The 25,750-nt window shown below is 36.7% G+C and overlaps 2 protein-coding genes across 2 annotated transcripts; one reads left to right on the top strand and one right to left on the bottom strand.

Annotated features, from left to right (window-relative positions):
- The first annotated feature begins 431 nt into the window (after positions 1-431).
- LOC107791884 (uncharacterized) lies at positions 432-5,328 on the top strand. Its single transcript, XM_016614027.2, has 5 exons — positions 432-928; positions 3,431-3,516; positions 3,603-3,908; positions 4,021-4,104; positions 4,658-5,328. Exons 1-5 carry the CDS (start codon positions 557-559, stop codon positions 5,097-5,099), a joined length of 1,290 nt encoding a protein of 429 aa, XP_016469513.2. The 5' UTR covers positions 432-556; the 3' UTR covers positions 5,100-5,328.
- Positions 5,329-5,937: 609 nt separating this feature from the next.
- On the bottom strand, positions 5,938-11,945 carry LOC107791885 (SEC14 cytosolic factor). Its single transcript, XM_016614028.2, has 11 exons — positions 11,616-11,945; positions 11,479-11,507; positions 10,293-10,376; positions 10,139-10,192; positions 9,554-9,631; positions 9,367-9,420; positions 9,147-9,206; positions 8,963-9,058; positions 6,909-7,010; positions 6,746-6,826; positions 5,938-6,451 (listed from the first exon to the last, which is right to left on the bottom strand). The coding sequence occupies exons 1-11, from the start codon at positions 11,668-11,670 to the stop codon at positions 6,131-6,133; spliced, it is 1,014 nt and encodes a 337-aa protein (XP_016469514.1). The 5' UTR covers positions 11,671-11,945; the 3' UTR covers positions 5,938-6,130.
- Positions 11,946-25,750: the final 13,805 nt, after the last annotated feature.

Raw genomic sequence — 25,750 nt, 5'->3', positions numbered from 1 at the left:
TCCATATCCAGTTATATTAAAACACAATATTTGAGTTTTTCAGATATCAAGAAGGAATTAACTTTTTCTTTTCTTCAAAATTGCCCCGGATCAAAGAGTCTTGGAGTATATGTTATATTTTTAATGAACAAATTAATAAGAGATAGTAAAGGTTAATATGGTCAATTTTATTATTAATTAATATTAAAAGGTGAATTTCTTAATATGTGTGAAAATAATTAAAAAAAATCAATTATAGTGGACCGAAGGAAGTATATATTAACAATATGAAATAAATTTATAAGTATTAATGTAATTTAATTAGTTATAATAAATTACGCCCTCTTTTCTGTTATTGTTTTGACTTTGCACTCCCTCTACAAAAAAAATATAAGATATGTAATTTTACCCATAATAAATAAAGTATTGCTAACTCTTAAAAAAGTTCACTGTGTGTCCACCCAAATAAGGAAAAAAAGAAAGGAAACTAAAGAAAAACACGAGTCCATTTCACTATCACAGAGGTCAAAGTTGAAACTTGAAACACACCATTAATGCTCCCTCAGTCCACTCAGTAATGGCGAGTAGCAACAGGGACAACGATTTCATAAACCCTAACACTTCTTCCCCAATAACCGTCTCCGATGCGGACAGCTTCCTTCTAGATTCTTCTCAGATCGGTAGCGCTTCTGGAAGTTTCCAGAACGAGGGTTTTCTCTCCGGCCTCGACGCCGCCGCCGGAACTTCCGATGCCGAGTTCGGTTTTTCGCGTCCTGATTTTCGCCAGATTCCACTTGTTGGTACTGTCGACTTCTACGACCGCCACGTGTTCCTTTGCTACAAGAATCCTCAAGTTTGGCCTCCGCGTATTGAGGCCACTGAGTTTGATCGCTTGCCTAGGCTTCTTGCTGCTGCTCTTTCTGCTCGCAAAAATGATGTCAACAAACAGGTTTGTGCCACGTGTCACTTTGTTTTAAGATTTTGAATAAGTAGCTATACTGCATTGTGGTAGCTGTTATTTTCTTCTAGTATGCCGATGAATATAATTGCTAATGAGTTACTGGAAATTCACTTAGTACTATATTAAAGTTTGACCAATACTATTTCTTTTTTCAAAAAATTAGTCTTTTGTAATTTACCTGAAATAAGCCTGATTAGAGTTGAATGAATATGAAGGATTTATATAGCTCTAGCTAAACCCTAACGGATTCAGACGCACGTTGGTTATTAGGTCTTTTAGCATTCTGAAATGAGTATATTTCTAACTTGTTAGTCTTTTATCATGTAGTTTCAAAATGTCAAATTTTATTTTGGAAAAAATCAAATAATTTACATCCCATATCATCCTTAAACTTATGCTGATAAGCAAACAGGCCCAATACGCCATTTGAATAGGGTGGGAAGAACTGCTTCCATCAGCTTTCGAGTTAAAACTTTCTTAAATTTATGCAGATGCTTTCTTTTAAAAGATGGGCATTCCTTGCTTTTTTACATTGTTACTTATTCGGATGTCTGAACTGAGTTCTTCCTGCATATAGCAATAGACTGAAAAGTAAAATGCACAGTTAGTTCCTACATTATTTGTTCGTATACACTTTTTGTCCTTGTACAGTTTCTTTTCCTTTGGATAAAATCTTTAACAGTCTCCAATTTTCAATTGCTAGAGTCCACCTGTATAATTAAGTAGATCACATGACTCGCCATTTTCCATCCTGCATAGCTTGTCTTAAGTTTAAGAGCAAATTGTTCTCGTTTGACGTAATTTTGATTGAACTTGTGTAGGTACAGCAGAATACCTTTAAGTAGCCGCACTATTGTACATGTTTGTTTTTCTCATAACTTTTGTTTTACTGCCTCTAACCAATTGACCGTTAAGAAAGAAGCACTAAAAACAGTAAAAAGTCACTTATCCCACTATGGAGCAGCAGATGGCCACATGTTACTCTCCGTGGCGGACCCAGGATTTTGTGCAAGCGGGTTCAGTCTTAGAAGTACATAACTTTAGTCGTAAAATAGTAGTTGTCAAGTGGGTTCAAATAAAATATTTATACAAAATTTATACAGCTTTAATCGTAATTTATACATATATACAATATTATTTTTTGACGAAGCGGGTTCAGTTGAACCTGCTTTCCACCATGTGCGTCCGCCACTGGTTACTCTTCTGATCGCCATCATGAGTTTGATCCCATCTTTTTATGACGAAAAACTAGAAGAAAAAAAAGAAAGAGAGAACATTCTACTTTTCTAATGATGGAGAAAATGAGGGACATTCACTCTTGAACAAGAACATTTAACACTTAAGATGGGAGAAACTGATTAGTCGTGATAGAACTCCCATTAAGTATCCCCACAAGTCGCAATCATCGAGTCGATAGCAACCTAACTTTTGCCTTATTTTATGTTGCTATATATTGTACTATTGAGACTCTTATCACTTGCTTAGCTTGCAGTCTACTGCACTATTAATGGAAAAATAAGCCATGAACACCCTTAAAGAAAATTTTAAATGGTGAAATGAAGAAAAACTTGATTCATTGTGGTTGATTGCCCAGTTGCCCTAACAGTCAATCATGAAATCCAACACTGAGGAGTGGACACACAGCCTACTATTTGTTTTTCAAGGTTGTGTATGATTTGCCACTAGATTACCTGGCAGAAAAACATTCCCTTCAATTGCATACGAAAATTAGTAAGCTGAAGATTAGCAATAAATTAATTTTAAAATGACACTGTGAAGTCTAATTTTCAAAGTATGAGGACAAAGGTGCATTTGACATGATACTGTAAGGGGCAGAAGTGCACTTTCTTATTAGAGAGAGCTGAAGAATTGTAAAACATTTTACTGAAGAATTGTAAAACATTTTATCTTTGGTTAGTTGATTCCATTTGCTATATCCTGTTAAGGCGAATTGCAGATCAGTATGGTCTCCCTGTGCACAATGTGCTAGCAATTTATAGAACGCTAAGTAACAATCCGGATTATTGCTTTTGTTTTCATACCTTCTAGTCTGCTTCAACTCCTTTACTAGCATGCTGACTTCTACAACTGGTATCCTTCTCGAGGCATATATAATCTCCTTGCTTAGCTCTAAAAATTGAGTTCTGGCATCCTTCTTGACTCATCTATATGATCTCTAGGCGTAGCTCTTGAAAGTTAAAGTCTTGAATACCCAGGGTAGTGCTCTTATTTTTTGACTTTGGTCCTGGAAGTAGTCATGATGTAATTTAGCGTTGCCTTTGAAATGCTTTATGCGGAATTAGATTCCATCTTGCTATTATGTACTTCATCTTTTGTGATAAAAGTATTATTGAACATAAAACAGTTTTGCCTTTGGTCTGCCAGCTTTCAGAGATTTCTTTCTTAAGTAAATTGTTGAATTGGTTATGATTTCTTCATGATCACAGTAATATCTATACTGATTTACCTTATAAATTTTCTTTCTTCAAGACTCGGTTAACAATATGTGAAGGGCATGATGGAACCGAGACATCAAATGGGGATGTGTTGATCTTTCCAGACATGATCAGATACAGGTCTGAAATACGATATACTATTCTAGTGCATTTGCTGCTGTTGCTTGCTTACTTATTAAGTGATATTAAATTCACCTATTTTGCAGGAGATTGACTCATTTTGATGTTGACACATTTGTTGAGGAGGTGCTAGTGAAGGATGGTGAGTGGTTACCTGGAAATCCTGAAGCTCTGACTGGATGGTACATATTTGTGTGCTGTCATGGTTCAAGAGATCGTAGATGTGGTGTTTGTGGACCAGCTATAGTAAGTAGACTTAGGGAGGAGATAGAGAAACATGATCTTCAAGGAAAAATATCTGTTAGTCCATGCTCACACATCGGGGGACACAAGTTTGCTGGAAATGTGATCATATTCGGACCAAACACTAACAAGGAAGTCTCCGGACACTGGTTAGGAGAAACCTTATGCCCCTTTTCTTTTGGGCTTTGTTATCTCAGATGCAGGCAGTTGATGAAATTGAGCTGGGTAGTTAATTATATATTTGATTTTGTTGTGCATTAGGTATGGCTATGTTACACCTGATGATGTACCTCAGTTGCTTGAACAGCATGTTGCTAAAGGAGAAATTGTTGATTGGTTGTGGAGGTAATTCTCTCTCCCCTGTTGCTATTGTAATCTGACATCTGGAGAAATTGCATATGACTACCTATAAATGATTTTAATGTGTCTTTAAGCTATTCTATACTTGTCAGCTCTAAAATGTTAGCAATGGCACTTTTAAAAGTGTGGTTAAGATTCAAGTTATGTATGTTTCCAAGGCATTGTTGGTCAATATTTAGTTACCTTTTAAACGGCTTAAGTTCCATAAACCTGTGCCCTTATCTGCTTATGGAGCCAAATTTATGTTTTTGGGGAAACAAAATTTTTAGATATAACTTTGCATTCAATGGAAATTCAGTGTTTCATAAAATTCTGAGGGTCTAAGAACACAATAATGTTGATTCCAATGTACTCATTAATGTGAAATACTAATGAGGAAGTGTTTTGTAAAAACAATCCTAATTTTGTAGAGGTGAAAAATTGGCTTTTCAAGCACCATTTGTCCTACTATGCTTGCAGGGGTGCAGAAGGCACTCTTGCATGCATCAATGAAACTTTTACTTTTCTGTTTATCTAGAATACCAAAATTTTATTTCAGGGGCCAGATGGGACTATCTGAAGATGAACAGAAAGTATCCCAAGAATATAGGCTCAGTGTTAATGGTGGAACATATATGGGAAGAGGCACCAAAAACTCAGATGATGTTGGTACTAGCACATGTGGCTCCCAATTAGAGGGTATTGACTGTTGCCGGGCAAATGGGAATATCTCTTGTTGTCAGAACACTCAACTACCAGTCGATGCTGAAAATTTCGATCTCCACCAAGAAAACACTGACTTTACATCTGAAAAGATAAAGAGCTTCAGGCGACAAATTTCTCAAAGTAATAGTGGAAAAGGGGCTCGCTCTCGCAAGGTGTGCTCAATGCCTACATGGTACGAGAGCTGGGAGCGGGAAGATACATATGCAGTCCTTGCTGTTATTGGTGCTGTCGTATCAGTTGCCTACGCCTTCAATTGCTACAGGCAGCTGAAGTAATATTCGTGAAAAAACTCACGTTTGTCGTGCAAATTCCATTGTTGGGTAAAAAACATCTTTCTGCTTTCCTGATGTAAATTGAGGTTATTGCATGTGTAAGTCACTGAAAGGAAGTCTAATTTGATTTACTTGGGATGCGACTTATGCCAGAACAGAGTAATGAAAGACAATTGGTGCTGTAAATTTAGGCATGTATTCTTTTATGTTTATGCGCTTCCTGGTGTCTAAATTTGTTTCTAAGGTCTATGAATGTGCTGGCTGTCTTTGTGAGAAAAAAGAAAGAAAGAACGTGCAACTGTGATCCCAAAGGGCATGTGAATTTCCAATTTGAATACAGGTTTGTTCCATTTTTAGTTGTAAGACCACAGCCAGGTTCTTGAAACAAATTTTTTGATGTTTTCCAAGTACAACAATAATCTTCTTTGCCATCTAAAGTATCGGAGCACAAACTTAACTGCATGTTAGGATTCAGAGGAAATGGTTTATTTGGCATGACCCATAGCTTGGATGCTTCATGCGATAATATTAATATATCAAAGCCAAGAATAGTAAAAACAATTCCATATACCAGGTGAATCACGGGTATTTTAAACCAAGGTTCTTATTAATATTCTGCTTGGACAAGATCACTATATCAGATGAACAAAACACAGACAGACAGGAAAAGTTCCTCTGGCCCTTTTTATTTTATCACAGTTTCTCCTTTTTCTCCCCTTCCTTTACAGTCCTTCAACCAGAAGAAAGTTTATTCTATCTTGAGAAGATTCAGGAATCTTGAAAGCAGCAGAAAAAAGCAGATCAATTAAGCAAAATGCGCGTAAAATTCATCGTGGGATTCTTTAAGCATTTTCGACCATCCATATAGTCCACTCCAAGGTAGTATTGTCATGTTACAACTTAGGTTCTATCTAAATCCTGCATCGAGATGATGCAAGCCATTAGTATTACAATGCTTAAATCCTCATGTAAAAGTAAGCAATAACCAAGACTACAGTGAAACAGCCAAAATGCAAATTCATTTCCATTCTGCTTCAATCACCATTGATCTTAATTTCATGAAATGATTGGCAAATTCCATTTTTCTTCCTGATCCTCTGAAATTCAGATTCTATTGTTTCAGCAATCTTCGCATCGTCTGGATCTGGCTCAGGTAAGGTCACATGGACAGATCCTTCTTTGCTTGGTGCAACAGCCTCCAATGCTTCAGCTTGCTGCTTAATAAAATCATAGAGCTGCTGATGAAAGGCATGCTCCAATGAGAAACAATTATCATTTGTACCATTTCTAGAATGCTTAGATGAACCCGAGCCTTCTCTTTTACAAAAATGTGGCAGAGATGCATAATCCATTATCTGCAAGTTGAGAACTAGAGTTTTTTAGTGCTCTAAGCGAGAGACAAATCTAGTTGGACAAGAAGTCAAGTCTCGTATTCCTTTAAAAATGAAGGTGTGTGACCCAACATTATTAATGTGCTCGTTTTCTGTGAATAAAAATGGATCCTACAAAGGTATGAGAATCATCTGGAACAGCAAGCTTCTCCTGAAGTGAGAGAATCGAGGGATAAAAAGCAAATGACTCAAAAAATATCTTACCTTCAATAGTTCATCTCTTTAAAAAGCAACTGACTCAAATAACAGACATCTTACCTTCAATAGTTCATCTTTTCCTGAGCCTGAGAGCACTTGGACTTTCTTTTTGGTTCTTTCTTGTAAAAGAGGTCTCACAACCTGCAAGTTTGTATATAGTTGGGCTTTAGGTTAACTGATTTAACGAAGCTCATAAACAATTATGTATAAGTTATACACTAACCTTCCAGCACGCTGAAAAAATGTATGGAGCATTAACAATGTAATACGTCTCTGTCTTCTCAGGATAATTTAAGTCATCGATGGTAGATATAGCAGTTAAGAGCTACAAGAGGAATAAATAAAATGTCAAGTTTAAAGAGATAAAGAATGTGATCAAGTAAATATAAACCATATTACTCGTTTTATAATTGATAAGTCATTTCAATAATTAATATCAATGAAATGCTTCAATCCCAAACTAATATCAATGAAATGCTTCAATCCCAAACTAGTAGGTGCCGGCTATATTTATCCTCTACATTTGTTTGATTCCATTATAGTGAGTTCATTTTATTTCAGTACTAAACAGTTCGTTTTTTACATCAAACTAAGAGTTATTTCTTCCCACTGCCTAAGTCTTGGTGGGTGGACTTATCCAACGCCTGTGTTGGTGGAAGGTAGCAGGCCCCGTATGGAATAATCGAGGTGGATGCTAGCTAACCCAGACACAACCGTCATATAAGAAAAAGTTAGATTCTGTAATCTTAACTTATTGCTACATCCACATATAAGTATTAACAAGACCCAAAGACTCATGGCAAACAACTAAGTTTTAATGCTTGTATAGATCCTTCGTTTCCATTATGCTATAATCTCAGTTAAGTCCGCATTGTTTCTGAGAGATTACACATCTTTTGAAATTAATTTTCTCTATGCAATTTAATTTTTACACTGTCCCCTTTTATCACTTTCAAATCATTATTGTCGCACCATCTCATGCGACCTCTCATTTTATCTTCGGATTGCTATTTGCACAATCTCGGATGTGCTCATTTCTAGTCTTATCTAATTTGCATGGCAACACATCTATCTTAACATTCGTATTTCTACGACACTCATCTTATTAATTTGTTGGGCTCTAGGAACCTGACATTCATTCCCATATAAGATTGTTGGTCTCATAAAATCCTCCTATTGCATAGCACTCCTTCGTTTCGGCTATCCAATTTTGATCTATGTACTATATTTTCATCTATCACGTCATTCTCCTACAAGACCCAGCTTAAGTATTTGAGTTGTCCGTTTTAGGCCCCATGACCTACATGGCACTTCACCTACATTCTTCTTAGAAGGCCTAAACTTGTAGCGCCATATATTCTGTCTTCCGTTACTTATCCTAAAAACCTTATTCTGTAGAATACTTTTCTATATTCAGCTTTAGGTTGACTTTCTAGCTAGTCTCGATAATCAACACAATATATCATCTACAAATACCATGCACTATAAAACCTCATCCTACATACTATTCAATAGCTCATCCAAGAATAAAGAAGTGTGGGTTCAAGGTAGATCCCTGGTGTAAACTCACCACAAGTCCTCTATAAACTCCTCCTATTGGTCTTGCACTTGTGACCGTTTCCTCGTTCATATCCTTTCCCGACATTTATGTATTTGATGTGAATCCCTTTCTTTCTCAAGCCCACAAAACACTTTTCTTGGTGTTCTGTTATATGGGTTTTTAGGTCATTTGAGTATTTGATGATTACAATTTTCTTTTTTCAGAAGTTAAAATTTTGTAAATAGCAATATTTAGCAAATGAACTAATGCACTCAGAAGAGTCTATTTACCCCTGAAACTTGAACTTAATCTTCATTTGGAGAAAGAGAGAAAATTGAACATCTTATCAAACTTTAACAAGAAATAGCAATGTGGACGACGAATGCAGAACTAAGAAATGCAGAAATAAGTGAATCAATAACCAGGAGTTTCGACTAGAAAAAGATGATACAGCTATAAACCAGCAACTTCTAAACCAACACGTTCTGATAGTTTATTCATTGTGATCTCTGTGGGCAGGATTATTTTTTTTTTTTTAAACTTCCATCTTATTTTTCCTTGTATTTCCCACTCTCATTACTCTATCTCAATTTTAAAGTTCAGATAACCTCAAATGAGATTTTTAAGCAGAATAATCAGGTTGATGAGTGAAGCGGTGAGAAGGAAAATAACATAGCAGGAATTTGGTAGGAAGGCTCAATCAAATATAATTACAATGTCAAACAAATAAAAGATACCTTGATTTGGTTCAGTGCAGAAAGCTTTAGACCAGTCATGTCCAAAACCTTTATACAGGTCCCAATATACCGCCCAAATTTCTTTGATGCAGAAGGCTATAACATGAACATCAGTTAGTCTACATTGCACGCTATTCTTGTTGTATTTATCTTGTATCTGAATAAACCAACATAAAGGACCTACCAATATTACACGGTCACGGTATTCATTCATTTGGATATGTGACTGAATATAGTAGTGAATCTAAAATGGAGAAAAGAAATATGTCAGTACAATTTCAATGCCATCTATTGTAGACAAATGGTAAAATGTTTGAACAGCTGATTTTTATGCTTTTGCTGAACTGACACTGTTGAAGGTTGACACCTTAACAGGGCTGAAACATAAAAAATATGACCCTTACCGACGCTTTGTCATATGTGCTGAGCCCTACACCAACAGCTACGACAGGAAGACCCTGTACAGAATAAAACCAAGTAGAAACCACACAACGAGAATTTTATTGGACAAGCACAATGGGAACAAGTTGCATAACCCAAATGAGGAGAGCTAATCGATGAAATTTATATATATTCAAATCAAAGTATTACGTCTCTTGAATATCCAGACATCCCCACAAGCTGAGTGTCCCGCACTGCTCTGTACAAATCAGTGGGTAATATTGGCTTCTGCAACAATAAATGACAAATATCAGCCAAATAGTACAGTCAGAATCAGCTTAGCCTTCACTTCTTTATTATTTGAGACTAACTGAAGGTGTTTCATTCAAATATTACAGCTGTGTTTAACTGAGGTTTTTTAAGGTTTGTCGCTTTTTCAAAAGAATATTATTCCTTTTCCCATTTGGACCCCGAGATCGGAACTTTTGACTTTGCAGATCTGTTGTATATGTGATGCAGTAGAATTAGAGCTAAAGGTAGATATCTTCATGATTGAAGCAGATTATATTGCATAATGTAGTCATTAGATCTGGTCAATACAAGCTGACAATTCATTATGATTTTAACATCCAAGTATATCCCAGAGAATAGTTGGGAAAAGCAAAAGGAAAAAGAAAAAGTCACACAACAGGATCTACAATGAACACAAAATGGAAGTAGACTTTTAAGAAACTCAAAATTATGACACTTTCAAGAACGGAGAGAACGCCTATGCTATGATAAGAGAAAACTTACTGCAAGTATCTGATCAATCTCATTGTCTATCCTCCAATTTAAACAGTCAACAAGCTGCAAAGTGCTGATTACAATTAGAAGATTTCTCTAGATAAAATATTCATCATGAAGAAATATTTAGCTTCAAATGTGAATGAAAACTGTATGCACCTACCATCTTGTGTGCTTTAGAGACACTGGCATCCCTAGCTTTGAGAAACCTCACCAGTGTCTCGGTTCGGTACCCCTGATGTACATTCTGCAAAAATTATGAGACCTCATATTAGTATGGTCACTATAGAGTTATCAATTTTCGTTCCTCAAACCTATAATTACTATTGGCAACGAAACTATAGCTAACTTTCCCCTCACTATCAAACTATTGCACATGCCATAATGCTTAGCTCATCTTATTTTGTTCAGCCACTTCAATAATATGCCAGATGTGTAAAACTTATATTTTTGTAAGAGTATTTTGATGATCGATCACCTTTCTCTAAAATAGTCATTAAACTTCTTCTGTAGTTCTGCTACCTGAGATTATAACTTTCTTTAGCCAAATAAATTTATAAAAATAAAAAATAAAAAAATACCGGTCACCCCCGAGAGTTGATAATGAAGAATCAGACTGAAATCCCATATGCATGCCAATTATTTTGAAGCCTCAGATAACCAAAAAGATCACCCACCACCACAATAAGAGAGTAAAAGACCAATCTTTGGCTCAAAACTTCAATTAGCTACTGGTGCCATCAAATTGACCTTTAGTTATAGATACAAGTCTTTGGAGACAGCCCGTTGTTTAACTAGGCTTAACAATCTCCAACTGCACATCATCTATGTACTTAAATAGGAACAAGGGTGTCTTTTTTCCTCAAACAAAAATTAATAATAATTTTTAACTACATATTTTGACCAATTTTCATTTAGGTGACTTCACATTCTGCATCAAGATGTAAGCTTTGAACATTTATCTCCGTGAAATACAGCCAAATTGCAATACTTTATCTTATTATGTTAAATTGTCAATATGCAATAACCCATCTAAGTCATTGCATCCTAATTCATAATTAGCGCACCACCAAAAAGAAAATAAAAACAAATATAAAGCAAATCGGTTCCAATTTGGCCAACAAACCGAAACTAGAATTTCATGAGTTAAAAATGCAAGAAAGATAGAAACTTTTTGACTTGGCATTGACTAACTAGCAATCAACATATAGAAAATGAGATTTATCGACATAATTTAATAAACCAACATCAAGAAATAGCCAGATCAAATCCAGGAAATCATAGCATTTTCAAATATAGAGCAAATCATAAATTTGCAAAATATTGAAAGTTGAAATTAGAAGTAAAACCTGGAAAGTCTTGTGAAGTGGCTCAGCAACTGCAAAAAGATAATTGAGTTAAAAAATAAGAGAGTGTTAAGGCTTCAGAGATCCGAAGTCAAAGAAATGTAGTAGAAGAATCAATGATAACTAGTAAAGGAACTAACTTTCATCCATTAAAGTTTGCAACTGCTTGATCAGTTCTTCAGTTATGAACACCATTCTTGAATTTACTCAAAAAGATTCAGACCCACTTTCAAGAATTATCAGAAAACCTCAAAAAATTGTCTTTTTTCTGGGTTCTGGGTCTGAACAAGAAGAGGGGTCTCTAAGCTAGGTGTGTGTGTGTTTCTGACAGAGAATGGTGTGACCCTTGTGAAAATAAGAGCCTTCTTTTTACTTTTCCTTTTTTTCTGTTTGTTCTCAGTTTGCACTCTCTTCCCTCCTAGGACTGTAGTGGCTCAAGAATTGAAGCAGCTGCTTCATTGTCATTTGTCAGATCTTCTTAAATTGGGCATCACAAATAATAACTACTACTTAATACGTACTCCTTTATTAAAGCTTTAGCTAAAATATACTACTATAGTAGCGTCATTACCGTCACGAGGTTCGTTTATTTTTGTAAACTTTCATTGATGGAATAATTTTTTAGAATAGTTATTATCGTTATTCTTAGGAATATTAGGCATGCAGCATATACTGTTTTTAACATATTTTCTCCCTAGCTCTTTGCTTTGTTTCTATTTATAGTTACTAGTTTTAGGACAGACACAACGCGCGTACACCATCTCAATAAATATAAAATTTTAAAAAATTACATAAATATTATATTAAAATTTGTGTTTAAGGCACAAAATAAAAAATAACAAAAAATTAAGTTTCTAAAAATTATTGATCCGAATTAGCTAACTTCAACTAAGTAAGAAACTCTCAAGACAAAAAGACAATTGTTCTATGTCTACTATCAATAAGAAATATCATATTAATTGTTTTCAACATATTAGAAAGGACTAAATTACTATTGCAAAAGGTATTTTTTAACTGTTACATTTTGATTAATCTACTATTTCTTCATTTTGGTATGAGCTTTCTTTCTTTGTCCAAGCACATAACTATGCATCCGAATATTTTCTTTTATGGAAGTAAAAGTCTAAGATTGGAATGAAATAATTACCGTTAAAGAATTCTAAAAGGACAATGTTAATCTATGAGCCAAAAATATGGAGCTTATGTTAAGAAAATCCTCTAAACTTTGCACCGAAGCTAAAATAATAAAGTACCAATTGTGTATTATTTGTTATTTTTTAGATGCAAATAAATATCTATTATAATTATGTATTTTTATTTTTGGGTCAAATCAGTAAAAAAAATTAGCTAGAGCTTTATTATTTTCTTGCTTAATTAAAAAGGTACAACCAACATAACGGAGTTATAATTATTTTCAGAAATTCACAATATTTTTGAAATGCTACCTACTATGTTGTTTAAGTAAATAGAATAACTAGTATAGTATATTTTTTTTATTTCTTTGACAAACCCACACGTTTTGTTTCCCATTCAAAAAACCACGCGTTTTGTTTCTCATTCACAAAAAAATCTCAAAACTGGGATAAGGACTTCTAAAGTATTAGCCAAAAAAAAGACTTCTAAAGTCATTTAATTACTATTGTTTTAGAAGATATCGAAAAAACTCAACTACTAATTCTTTAAAAAAAGGTAATTTAAATAAGGAAAGAATCTTATATATAATTCCTACTTAGTATTAAGAGTTTTTACCTAACTCAAATAAGGAAAGATTTAATAGTCAAACTTTAAATTAATTTGAAAAGCTTAAATATTAAGAAAATAATTTAAATGACTATTTTGTCTAGTGTGAAACCTATTTTTAAAGGGTAAAAAAGGCGAACAACATTTCGTTAAGGGTCTTAGTCTTTAAATATAATATAGGTATAGATTATAACTACCACTAAATTTAGTTTTTAAAATTAACCACTCAACCAATAAACTTACAGGTTTCTATTATTTTATTTATACCTATTTATTTATGTTTTACATATCATTAACCTCGTCTGTGTAACCAAAGTTTTCTGGTTCAACTTGGATTCTTGATAGAAAGTACTCCCTTTAAAGGGGTCATACGTGATGCAAATACGAATTAATCATGCCAGACTGCAAGTGGATACCAAATATGGAATAGTTAAACTGAAAAACACTTCGCTTATGTAACCAAAATTTTCTGGTTCAACTTGGATTCTCGATAGAAAGCACTCCCTTTAAAGGGGTCATACGCGATGCAAATACGAATTAATCGTGCCAGACTACAAGTGAATACCAAATATGGAATAGTTAAACTAAAAAAAAAAACTTCGCCTAAGTAAATCCAATACATTATCGATTTAGAATGTCACACTAGATTAAGAATAAATATTAAATTATGCAACCATGGTGAGTAATCAAAATGCTTTAATAGAGAAGATACACATTAATAGAGAAGATGCAAATGATTTTTATAGTAATTATGCCAATTAATTTGAGATTGAGGTATAGTTATGAATTGAATGAAAGTTAGAGCACAATGACAATATGTTAAAATGAAAGTTTCGAAAAAACCCCATGAAAATAAGTCAATGGAAATATAATATCAGCAACATTTAACAATTAGAAAAGGATTTGAAACTATGCTATTTACTTGTTTTTTAGGAATAATAAGTGAGTTCAAGAGCTTTAGCAGTTAGTCCATCACTGGTCGTATATACATCTATATAAATTAATGACCTTTAACAGTGATATATATGTTTTTCAAGTAAGTTGTTTCCAATAAATATTTTCCATGTTGATCCCTTTGTTTGAAATCATTTGTTTTGAATTGAACAAGTCCCTCTTTACAGTTTCTACATTATCTTTTTATGAAATACAACAATTTTGCAATACAATTATACAAATGTCCTTTCCCACTCGTTGACCTTTGAGCTTACCATATCATTAGGAAAGAGATTGACATTGTTTATCAATAATCCCTTTTCAATGGAAAAAGAAAAGGAATGGTGCTACTACCACTTCAATTTATATGGCAGAGTTCGCTTGAGCACGGAATTTAATTTTAAAAAGTCAGAACTTATCTTCTTAAATATATATTCTATGAGATTTTTGTAACTATAAAACGGATAAAATAAAAAATTAAATATTAAATTATTAATATTTATAAATATAATATTTCTCAAGTATTAAATTATTTTCAAATATGAAGATGTGACGATTTTTCAGGAAATAACCTAATAATAAGAAAATAATGTTGAATAAAATTGGCTATATGAATTTCACCTTGTCGGTAAAGGTTCTAACTTCTATTCCCACTTTGTAATCGCCTTACCCATTTCCCCTTTAAAAATAAATGTCAAGTGTTGGTGCTAGACTTTATTATTGAGCTTTATTTATTTATCTAGTTTATCAAAAAAAAAAAAAAAAAAAAAAAACTAGGAATATCATTCCAAAGCCTCTCTACAACTGTTCCAATTAATTTACTTTAAGAGATTGTCAACGAATAATTACTAGCCATTAAATGCACTTTGGCAAGATGCAGCAGCGCAATCAGGACAATAATTAATTAAAGCAGCAGCATCTTTAAAATTTAGGGGATTGTAGGTTATATTAGTATGGGATTCTCATTTAATCTTAATTTAATATTAACTAAGGTTAAGTAAAAAAGGCATGTATAGTCCCAAGTGAAGAAAAGGACACGATCCTTATTCCTTAAAAAATTTGATAATTCTTTAACTAATATAGATCGATCAATTTTTTGAATCTAGAAATTGTTTCAAAGTAACCTTGTTTATCCCAAAAAACGGATAGAGTTGAATTTATACGTAGTTCTAAGGATATGTGGTATAACTTGGTACAAATTAAAAAAATAAGTAGAGATATATCGAATATTGACTGTAAAAAGGAATGAATACAAACCCAAATTGAATAGAGAATAACTGATAAATGAACACGATGAATCAATATCAAATGCCCCAAAAAGGGATAATATTTACTAGGTGTTATGTAAATCTCAATAATCTCTGGACGTGAGAATGTATAAATGTATATCAATATGTGAATGGAAATTTTTCTCTCCCTTGAATGAATGATAACCACTCTTAATAAAGTGGAGGAATTATACTTTGGATATAATTAAAAATACATAGTGGAGATCTCATGATAGATTAATTAATTAGTTTTTCCTTGATTTTCGCCGAGATTCTCTTCACTAGTGCGGCTATAACGGCTCTTTGTCTCTTGGCTCCATCTCGGTCTTGGCTGGTTTCTTTACCCTCGACCCTTGATTTTGACTCGAGCTCGATATTGATCAGTCTCTGAACCTCGAGCTTGATATTGACTCGAGCTCGATATTGATCGGTCTGTGGACCTCGAGCTTGATATTGATCGGTCTCTGGGTCTCGAGCTCGACAGCACAACTTCACATCATAGCTCGATATCATAATGACGACCCTCGGTCCATCATATTCTAATCTTGATTAAACACACGAAGGGCAAACTCGATTTTGACCGTATACAAATAGTCCCCTCGTTTCTCGGAAAGAGGGTGGCATGAAACGATATGATTTTTCAACCTCTGACTAGATACATACTGACGTCTGCGTCGAGCCCAATTGTGACGTATGTGACAAATATCCCGTCAGTCCAGTTACCAAGGCATTAAATGCGCGTCAGTCGATGGTCGGCCACTGCCAACTTTGAACCGTCACTGTGAAATCTATAAATAGCCTCCTTCTTCATCATTTCAAACTTTTACCTTCAAATCTCTTTTCATTCCAATCTTCACAGTTCTTCGTCTTTCCCAAAGCTCTCTATTTCTAGGTCTTAGAATTTCTTTGCTTGTTCTTCTCAAAACACCAAATACTTCACTCTTCCTTCTTCTTTGTTCATAAATATTTAGATGGCAAAAATATCTAAAACTGTTCCGCAGAAAGAGGCTGCTTAGGCTCAAGCGAACTGGGTTGCCGAGCATGCTAAATGTCAGTATCGAAGGGAGACTCTCGAAGAGATCCATGCTCGTGGCTTCGATCTTACAGCCGAGATCGAGAAAGCTAAGGAGCTTGAAGCCGAAACCAGAGTATTGGTCTTTCCTGATGATGATGATACAGGGAGTGCGAGCGGATCTAAAAGTGAAGGGGGCCTCGAGGGCCAAGATGCTGCTCCCGAAGAGGACTAAGTCTTTTAGTATTTTTTGTGTTTTTTTATAAGACCGTTTTGGTCTTTTGTAAAGAAATTTGATCGGGCCATTCTGCCCTTATAAATGATTTTTGACATGTATAAAAAGCTTTTTTCCTTTCTGCCTTATAGAATTGTGAAGTTGTATTCTAATGTCGGGGTTCAGATAGTATGATCAAAAACCGAACTAGTGTAGACCTTAGGCCTTTTGATCGAGTGAGTGCTTGGTCGATCTCGAAGTAAAAAATAGCCCTTAGGATTTATGGTCGAGTGAGTGTTTGCTCGAACTCGAAGTAAAGTAATAGCCCTTAGCCTTTATGGTCGAGTGAGCGTTTGCTCACACTCGAAATATAAAGCAGCCCTTAGGTTTTAAGGTCGTGTGAGTGTTTGCTCGAACTCGAAGTAAAGTAACAGCCCTCAGGTTTTATGGTCGAGTGAGCGTTTGCTCGAACTCAAAGTAAAGTAACAGCCCTTAGGCTTTATGGTCGAGTGAGTGTTTGCTCGAACTCGAAGTAAAATAACAGCCCTTAGGCTTTATGGTCGAGTGAGCGTTTGCTCCAACTCGAATTAAGGCAGCCCTTAGGCTTTGTAGTCGAGTGAGGATGATTTCTCGAACTCAAATTAAGGTAGCCCTTAGGCTTTGTAGTCGAGTGAGGATGATTTCTCGAACTCGAATTAAGGTAGCCCTTAGGCTTTGTGGTCGAGTGAGCATTTGATCGAACTCGAAGTAAAGTAACAGTCCTTAGGATTTATAGAGCTTGATCTCGTTGATTTTTCGGATGGCAGTCCCCGATTTATGGGGTAATCATTCGAACTCAGGTCATGGTCACCCCTTAAGCCTGTTTACATAACAGATCGAGAACATAAAGTAGAAAAATCTTTCTCAGATATGAGATATCAAGAAATTTCTCTTTATAATTCATTATACATGTGTTCATGTTTTGTGCCAGGGCTCGAGCAAACTACGCGGGCATAGTCCGTTTGACCATTTGTCCCTTAAAATTTTTTCCTATCGAGACCCTGTTGCCATGAAGTAACTTCCTTGCATCGAACTTGATATATTCGAGGGCAATGCCCCCCAGTTTTCAAGATTGATTGTAAAGAGGCTTCGGATACTATTGAATTGTTCTAAGTTAGCACGATCAATGGTTGCCTCATTAAAAACCTCGCCGAAAAACCCATTTGGGACAAAACCGATCTAAGGAAAAAAGAGTATAACGCGTGCTTTCAGACCTAAAGGCTTCGAGTTGAAGAATCCATCCCTATTTCTGGTCGAACACCTGCAAGGTTAAAATTCGAAATATAAATGAACATGGGAGGGTCGTACCTTAGCAGTAGTATCGTTTTAGGTGCGATAAGTTCCAATTGCTCGGTAGTTGTTTGCCGTTTATCACACCGAGCTTGTAGGATCCTTTTTCGACGATTTCGAGAACCTGATATGGTTCTTCCTAGTTCGGACCCAGTTTCCCTTCATTCGGATTTTGGGTGTTGAGGGTGACTTTTCTTAGCACCAAGTCCCCGATTTTAAAATGTCGAAGATTGGTTCTTTGATTGTAGTACCTCTCGATTTGCTATTTTTTGGCGGCCAATTGGATGAGAGCAGCTTCTCGTCTTTCGTCCAACAATTCTAGGCTCGTATTCATGGTCTCGTTATTCGACTCCTCTGTTGCATATCGAAACCTGATGCTAGGTTCTCCGACCTCGACCGGGATCAGGGCTTCGGCACCATAAACCAACGAGAATGGTGTTGCTCCGGTACTTAGATTTCGATGTTGTGCGGTATGCCCATAGGACCTCAAGTAGTATTTCTCTCCATTTTCCTTTTGCGTCATTCAACCTCTTCTTAAGATTTTTGGATGATAGTTTTGTTGGTCGATTCGGCTTGTCCATTCCTGCTGAGATGATACGGTATTGATAGGATCCTTTTGATCTTGTAATCCTCGAGAAATTTAGTTATTTTGCTGTCGATGAATTATTTTCCATTATCACATACAATCTCGGATGGCATCCCGAATCTACATATGATGTGGTCTCAAATGAAGTCTATCACTTCTTTTTCTCTGACTTTCTCGAAAGCCTGTGCTTCAACCCATTTAGAGAAATAATCAGTCATAAACAAAATAAACTGAGCCTTACATGGGGCCGATGGGAGGGGGATAACGATGTCCATTCCCCATTTCATGAAAGGCCATAGAGATAGGACCGAGTGGAGTAGCTCCCCAGGTTGATGAATCATGGGCGCATGTCTTTGGCATTTGTCACATTTTCGAATGAACTCCCTTGCATCCTTGCATATCGGTCCAATAATACCCTGCTCTGATTACTTTGTGGATTAGCGAATCGGCACCGGAATGGTTTCCACAAGTGCCCTCATGAATTTACCGTAGAATGTAATCGGTATCTCCTGGTCCCAAGCATATTGCCAATGGTCCATCGAACGTCCTTCTAAACAGCGTTCCATCTTCTGACAAGGTGAACTGTGCTGCCTTCATGCACAGAGCTCTCGATTCCTTTGGATCTGATGGAAGCTTCCCGTTCTTGAAGTACTCTAAATATTTATTTCTCCAATCCCAGGTTAAACTTATGGAGTTTATCTCGGCGTGACCTTCTTCTATTACCGATCTCATGAGTTGTACGACAGACCCCTAGTTAAGTTCGTCATCTTCGACCGATGAACCTAAGTTTGCAAGAGCGTCGGCATCGCTGTTCTGTTCTCGGGGTACATGTTGTAAAGTCCATTCCTTAAATCGATGTAGAGTCACCTGTAGTTTATCCAAGTACCTTTGCATTCGATCTTCTCGGATTTCGAAAATCCCGTTAACTTAGTTTACCACGAGGAAGGAATCACACTTAGCCTCTATGACTTCCGCTCCCAAGCTCCTAACTAGTTCGAGACCTGCAATCATAGCCTCATACTCGGCCTCATTGTTAGTCAATGTTGTAGTTCTGACAGACTATCTAACTACATTACCTCTGGGTGATTTTAGTACGATGCCTAGTCCGGACCCCTTCACGTTCGAGGCACCGTCCGTAAAGAGGGTCTAGACTCCCGAAGAGGTACCTGATTTTATCAGTAGTTCTTTTTCAATCTCGGGTACGAAGGCCGGTATAAAGTCAGCCACGAAGTCCGCCAAGATTTGAGATTTGATAGCGGTTCGGGGTCGATACTCAATATCATACCCGCCGATTTCTATGGCCCATTTGGTCAATCGACCCGAAAGATCGAGTTTGTGCAAAATATTTTGAAGAGGATAAGTTGTTACAACATGTATCGGATGACACTCGAAATATGGTTTTAGTTTCCTATAGGTGCTTATTAAAGCAAGCGCTAATTTTTCTAAGTGTGGATATCTAGTTTCGACCTCACCTAAGGTCCGACTGACATAATAAATAGGGAATTGTGTATCTCGTTCTTCTCGAACCAGAACTCTACTTACCGCTATCTCCGAGACAGCGAAGTACAGGTAAAGTTGTTCGTCCACTTTTGGGGTATGAAGCAGCGGCAGGCTCGATAAATACCGCTTTAGTTCTTCCAAAGCTTGCTCGCATTCCGGAGTCCATGCAAAGTTGCTTTTCTTCTTAAGCAGTGAGAAAAATCGGTGGCTCCTATCTGAGGATCTCGAAATGAATCGTCCTAGGGCAGCTATCCGTCCCGTTAGCCTCTGCACGACCTTTACATTATCTACTACCGTGATGTCCTCAATAGCTTTGATTTTATCGGGGTTGATCTTGATTCCTCGATTGGACACCATAAAACCAAGAAACTTGCCCGAGCCAACCCCGAATGCACATTTTTCAGGGTTGAGCTTCATATTGTACTCCATCAGTATGTCAAAAGTTTCCTGCAAATGCTTTAAATAGTCATCTGCTCGCAGGGACTTAACTAACATGTCATCAATATAAACTTCCATTGATTTTCCTACTTGTTTTTTGAACATTCGATTTCCTAGGCGTTGATAAGTTGCACCAGCATTTTTTAGTCGAATGACATTACGTTATAACAGTAGGTACCGCACTTAGTGATAAACGAGGTATTTTCCTGATCCTCCGGGTTCATCTGTATCTGGTTGTGCCCGGAGTAGGCATCAAGAAAACTGAGAGTCTCGTGGCCGGCCGTGGCATCGATCATACGATCGATATTAGGCAAAGGAAAAGAATCCTTAGGGCATGCTTTGTTCAGGTCTTTATAATCTATACATATTCTAAGTTTGTTTCCCTTCTTAGGGACTCTTTGCTAGCCATTCAGGGTATTTTACTTCTCGAATGGATCCTATTTTAAGAAGTTTGGTTACCTCGTCCTTGATGAAGGCATGTTTGACCTCGGACTGGGGCCTTCGTTTTTGCTTTACCGGATGGAATTTCAAATCCAAGCTTAGTCTAAGAGTGGTTATTTCTGGTGGGATCCCTGTCATGTCAAGATGGGACCAAGCGAAAAAGTTCATGTTAGCTATAAGAAATTGAATAAGCTTTTTCTTGAGCTCGAGATCTAACCCCGTGCCCAGGTATACCTTTCGCTCGGGCAGATGTTTGATTAGCGTGATTTGCTCCAGTTTTTCGACCGTTGATTTGGTAGCATCGGAATCATTGAGGAACACGAAGGATCGAGGGATCCCATAGTCATCATCTTCGTCAGTCTCCTGATTCTCTAGTTGGGTCGAGGCTGACGTTTGTGATTGCTATTTGGTATCCCGTTCCTCCTTCGAATCTAATCCCTTTGTCGATGATAGTGAAGATATCGGAATCACTTCATCGATGGCAAACATTTCCTTTGTGGCCGGTTGCTCCCCGTAGACTGTTTTGATTCCCTCCGATGTTGAGAATTTCATAACCTGGTGAAGGGTCGAGGGCACTGTTCTCATGTTATGGATCCATAGCCTCCCGAACAGGGCGTTATATCTCATATCGCCCTCGATCACGTGGAACTTCGTTTCTTGGATGGTCCCAGCCACGTTTACTGGAAAATTTATCTCGCCACTTAGTAGTTGCACACGCCATATTGAATCCGTTTAGTACCAGGGTTGCGGGCACGACCTGGTCATGTAGACCGAGTTGCTCTACGACCCTTGGTCGAATGATGTTGGCCGAACTACCTGGATCAATTAACACACGCTTAACTTGAGTTTTATTCATAAGTACAGATATTACCAGTGCATCATTATGGGGTTGCATGATTCCTTCCGCGTCTTCGTCACTAAAGGACAAGGTTCCTTTTGGTGTGTAATCCTGAGTCCGAGATCGCTTCTCTCTTACAATCGACATCTTAGTGCATTTAAGCGTCGGCCCCTGGGGACATCGATCCCTCCGATGATCACGTGGATGATGTGTTGTGGCTCTTCTTGTTCGTTTTTTCTATTGAAATCTCTGTTTTTGAAATGGTTTTTGGCCCGGTCACTTGAAAATTCTCGAAGGTGCCCTTCGTTGAATAACCGGGCTACCTCCTCTCTCAACTGCCTGCAGTCTTCAGTTCTGTGGCCATGGGTGCCATGATACTTGCACATTTGATTGGGATTTCTCTGGGTTGGATCGAATTGCAGAGGTCGAGGCCACTTAGTATCTTTGATGCGTCCGATAGCCGACACGATGGCGGATGTATCGATGTTGAAGTTATATTCTGATAACTGTGGTGCTTCCTTAGGTTCGGTATGCCTGCCGAACCCATTCTTGTTCATCAGCCCCCGAGACCCTTGGCCTCGATCACTTCTCCTTTCGCCTTGTACGGAGTTGCGTGCAGGTTCGCTACCTCTACGATCTCTATTATACGGCCGATATCGGTCCTTGCTCGACCTTGGTTCTCGGTCGATGTTCCTTTTAATAACAGACCCAGAAACCAACTGGTCGTCTTCGACTCTAATCTTCAATTGATATCGATTGTGTACATCGGCCTAGGTAACAGTCATGTACTCGATCAAGTTCTGCTTCAACTGTCGTGAAGCCATCGAGCTTCGTTCATTCAGTCATTGAGTGAAAGTTTGAACAACTCAATCGTCCGTGACCGGTGGTAGATCCATTCGTTCCATTTGGAAACGAGATACGAACTCTCTTAGCATCTCGTTATCTTTTTGCCTTACCTTGAAAAGGTCCGACTTCCTGGTCTCGACCTTTATGGTCCGGCATGTGCTTTTACTAAAGAATCTGTAAGCATAGAAAAAGAATCGATAGAGTTAGGCGGTAAATTATGATACCATATCATTGCCCCCTTTGACAGGGTTTCCCCGAACTTCTTCAATAATACGGATTTGATCTCGTCGTCTTCTACATCATTCCCTTTAATGGCACATGTGTAAGAGGTGATATGTTCGTTGGGGTCGGTCATCCCATTATATTTAGGAATTTCGGGCATGCGAAACCTCTTGGGGATCGATTTGGGAGCCGCGCTCGGGGAGAAAGGCTTTTGTACGAATTCTTTGGAATCCAAGCCCTTCAATACCGGTAGTGCCCCCGAGATCTGATCAACCCTGGAGTTATAGGTTTCTATTTTTTTGTAGTTTGCTTCAATCCTCTTTTCTCCTGACTCAAATCGTTTTGTCAGTTCCTCGAGCATCTTAATAATTTCGAGATTAGTCCCTGATTCTTATTCATTTGATCTAACTATAGCTGGGGTGGACTGGGCTCAGCCCTGCTTGGTGCCTGGGTTTGGCTCTACAACTGAGCTATTGCTACATGTTGAGCTTGCAACATTTCGTAAATCATACGCAGGCTGATCCCGTCTTCTCCAATATTTTGGATATTTCAAACTGCAGATTGAGTTCCGCCATGAATGCTGTTTTCGGGATCGAAACGTTGGTTCGCCTCGATGGCCACATGTGAATTAACGTTAATTGGATCTACGGCCTGAGCTCCAACGGGATCGACGAGTGGCCTTTCGTCTCCGGTCGTCAGGTGTTTGTTCTCATCTTGAAGGCCAGCTTCGTTGTCGATAGGTAGAGCCATTAATTGAGAGTTCGTCATTTTTAACCTGAAATCAAAGACACTTCCAAGAGCAAGTGTAAAATGGTGTGTTTTGGAGAGATTCGTACCAAATAACCGCTGTTATCCTTAGTCCAACGGTGGGCGCCAAACTATTTACCCAAAAAAAACGGATAGAGTTGAATTTATACGTAGTTCTAAGGATATGTGGTATAATTTGGTACAAATTGAAAAAATAAGTAGAGATATATTGAATATTGACTGTAAAAAGGAATGAATACAAACCCAAATTGAGTATAGAATGACTGATAAATGAACAAGATGGATCAATATCAAAAGCCCCAAAAAGGGATAATATTTGCTAAATGTTATGTAAATCTCAATAATCTGTGAACGTGAGAATGTATAAATATATATCAATCTGTGAATGGAAATTTTTCTGTCCCTTGAATAAAAAATAACCACTCTTAATATAGTGGAGGAATCCTACTTTGGATATAATTAAAAATACATAGTGGGGATCTCATGATAAATTAATTAATTAGTTTTTCCTTAATTTCCGTCGAGATTCTCTTTCCTAGTGCGGCTATAATGGCTCTTTGTCTCTTGGCTCGATCTCGGTCTTGACTGGTTTCTTTACCCTCGACCCTTGATATTGACTCAAGCTCGATATTGATCGGTCTCTGGACTTCGAGCTTGATATTGACTTGAGCTCGATATTGATCGGTCTCTGGATCTCGAGCTTGATATTGACTCGAGCTCGATATTGATCGATCTCTGGATCTCGAGCTTGATATTGATCAGTCTCTGGGTCTCGAGCTCGACAACACAACTTTACATCATAACTCGATATTATAATGATGACTCTTGGTCCATCATGTTTCAATCTTGATTAAACACACGAAGGACAAACTCGATCTTGACCGTATACAAACCTATAATTGAACATAGAAAAATAATGTGATGACTTTTAAATATATTATTTTTAGTAATACATCGATCCGATGGATTGGTTATTCACACTATCTTTAGAGAAAAATATAGAGTTATGGGCAAGAGAATTTATAAAAATATAGGGAGCTGATGCGAATTCGTTAAAGCGTGACACTTAACCACGTGTTCATGTGACTTTATGTGTATGACAAAAATAACCAGCCAACTCCTAATGTCTCAACAAACAAAAACTCTAATAAGTAGCTAATTATTAGGTCCATCAATATAATATCACGTATTGATTGGGTTGATGTAAATTCCATTTAACATATAGACTTGAGTTCAAATCTTATCAAGATACAAAAATACTTGATAATTTATTTTTATTTGCTTAAATTTTAATAGGCAAAGTTCACTGATATTTGCCAAAATTCAGACACCATTATAATAAAAAATGTTATGTCAAGAACAATTGGTGTACAAAATTGAAGATGAAAATAGAAAAGCAACTTTGACTTACTTCCCAAAAGGAAAAGGGAATTGGTAAAAGGCTACAATCTTTGATCCAAACATCTTAACCTCCTTTTTTTATTTGGACATTTATTAAAAGGCCATGGTTGATCACAACTAAGTACTTTTAATATTCTGACTTACTATTTTTTCTTTTTCTTGAATGAATATATAATTTTAGTTTATTAGAGGATGAAAAGCCATGGCTGTTATTTAATTCTTAATTGGCACGATTAGACTTTTACGCCAACTGCCAATTCTCTGTCTTTTATTCAAACTTAGAACGGTTAAACGAAATTCACATATGAGGAGTATAATATAAAATACAAATGCTGTAGTTATAGTTAAAAATGTAATCTATGTGGCACTAGGAAGAGAAGAAGAAGCAAGAATATTCTTGTCTCTATTTAGCTCTTCCTTTTCTTTTCTTTTTTTGTTTGAGACAAACACAATAATAGTAAAATCCAGAACAAGAAATACGGTACAGTGGAAAAAAATAGATGTTTACTTCAAATCAAATAATTTAAGTTACAAATTAAAGTATAAATATTTATTATTAATTATGCAATTAAGTGATAAAAATTCATATGCAATATGTACATCTTGTTTTTATTTGTTTGATAAACATCAGATGCATTAAAAAAAATTCGGTATAGCAGCTGCAAAGTGCCATATGATGTACCAAATGAGTACATCTAATGGTGACTTTCTTTCTATACCTACTAAGAACCGAGTCAAA

Source organism: Nicotiana tabacum, chromosome 2 (genome assembly GCF_000715075.1).
Source record: "Nicotiana tabacum cultivar K326 chromosome 2, ASM71507v2, whole genome shotgun sequence".
Classification (NCBI taxonomy): domain Eukaryota; kingdom Viridiplantae; phylum Streptophyta; class Magnoliopsida; order Solanales; family Solanaceae; genus Nicotiana; species Nicotiana tabacum.
This window is presented reverse-complemented; position numbering and strand designations above follow the sequence as displayed.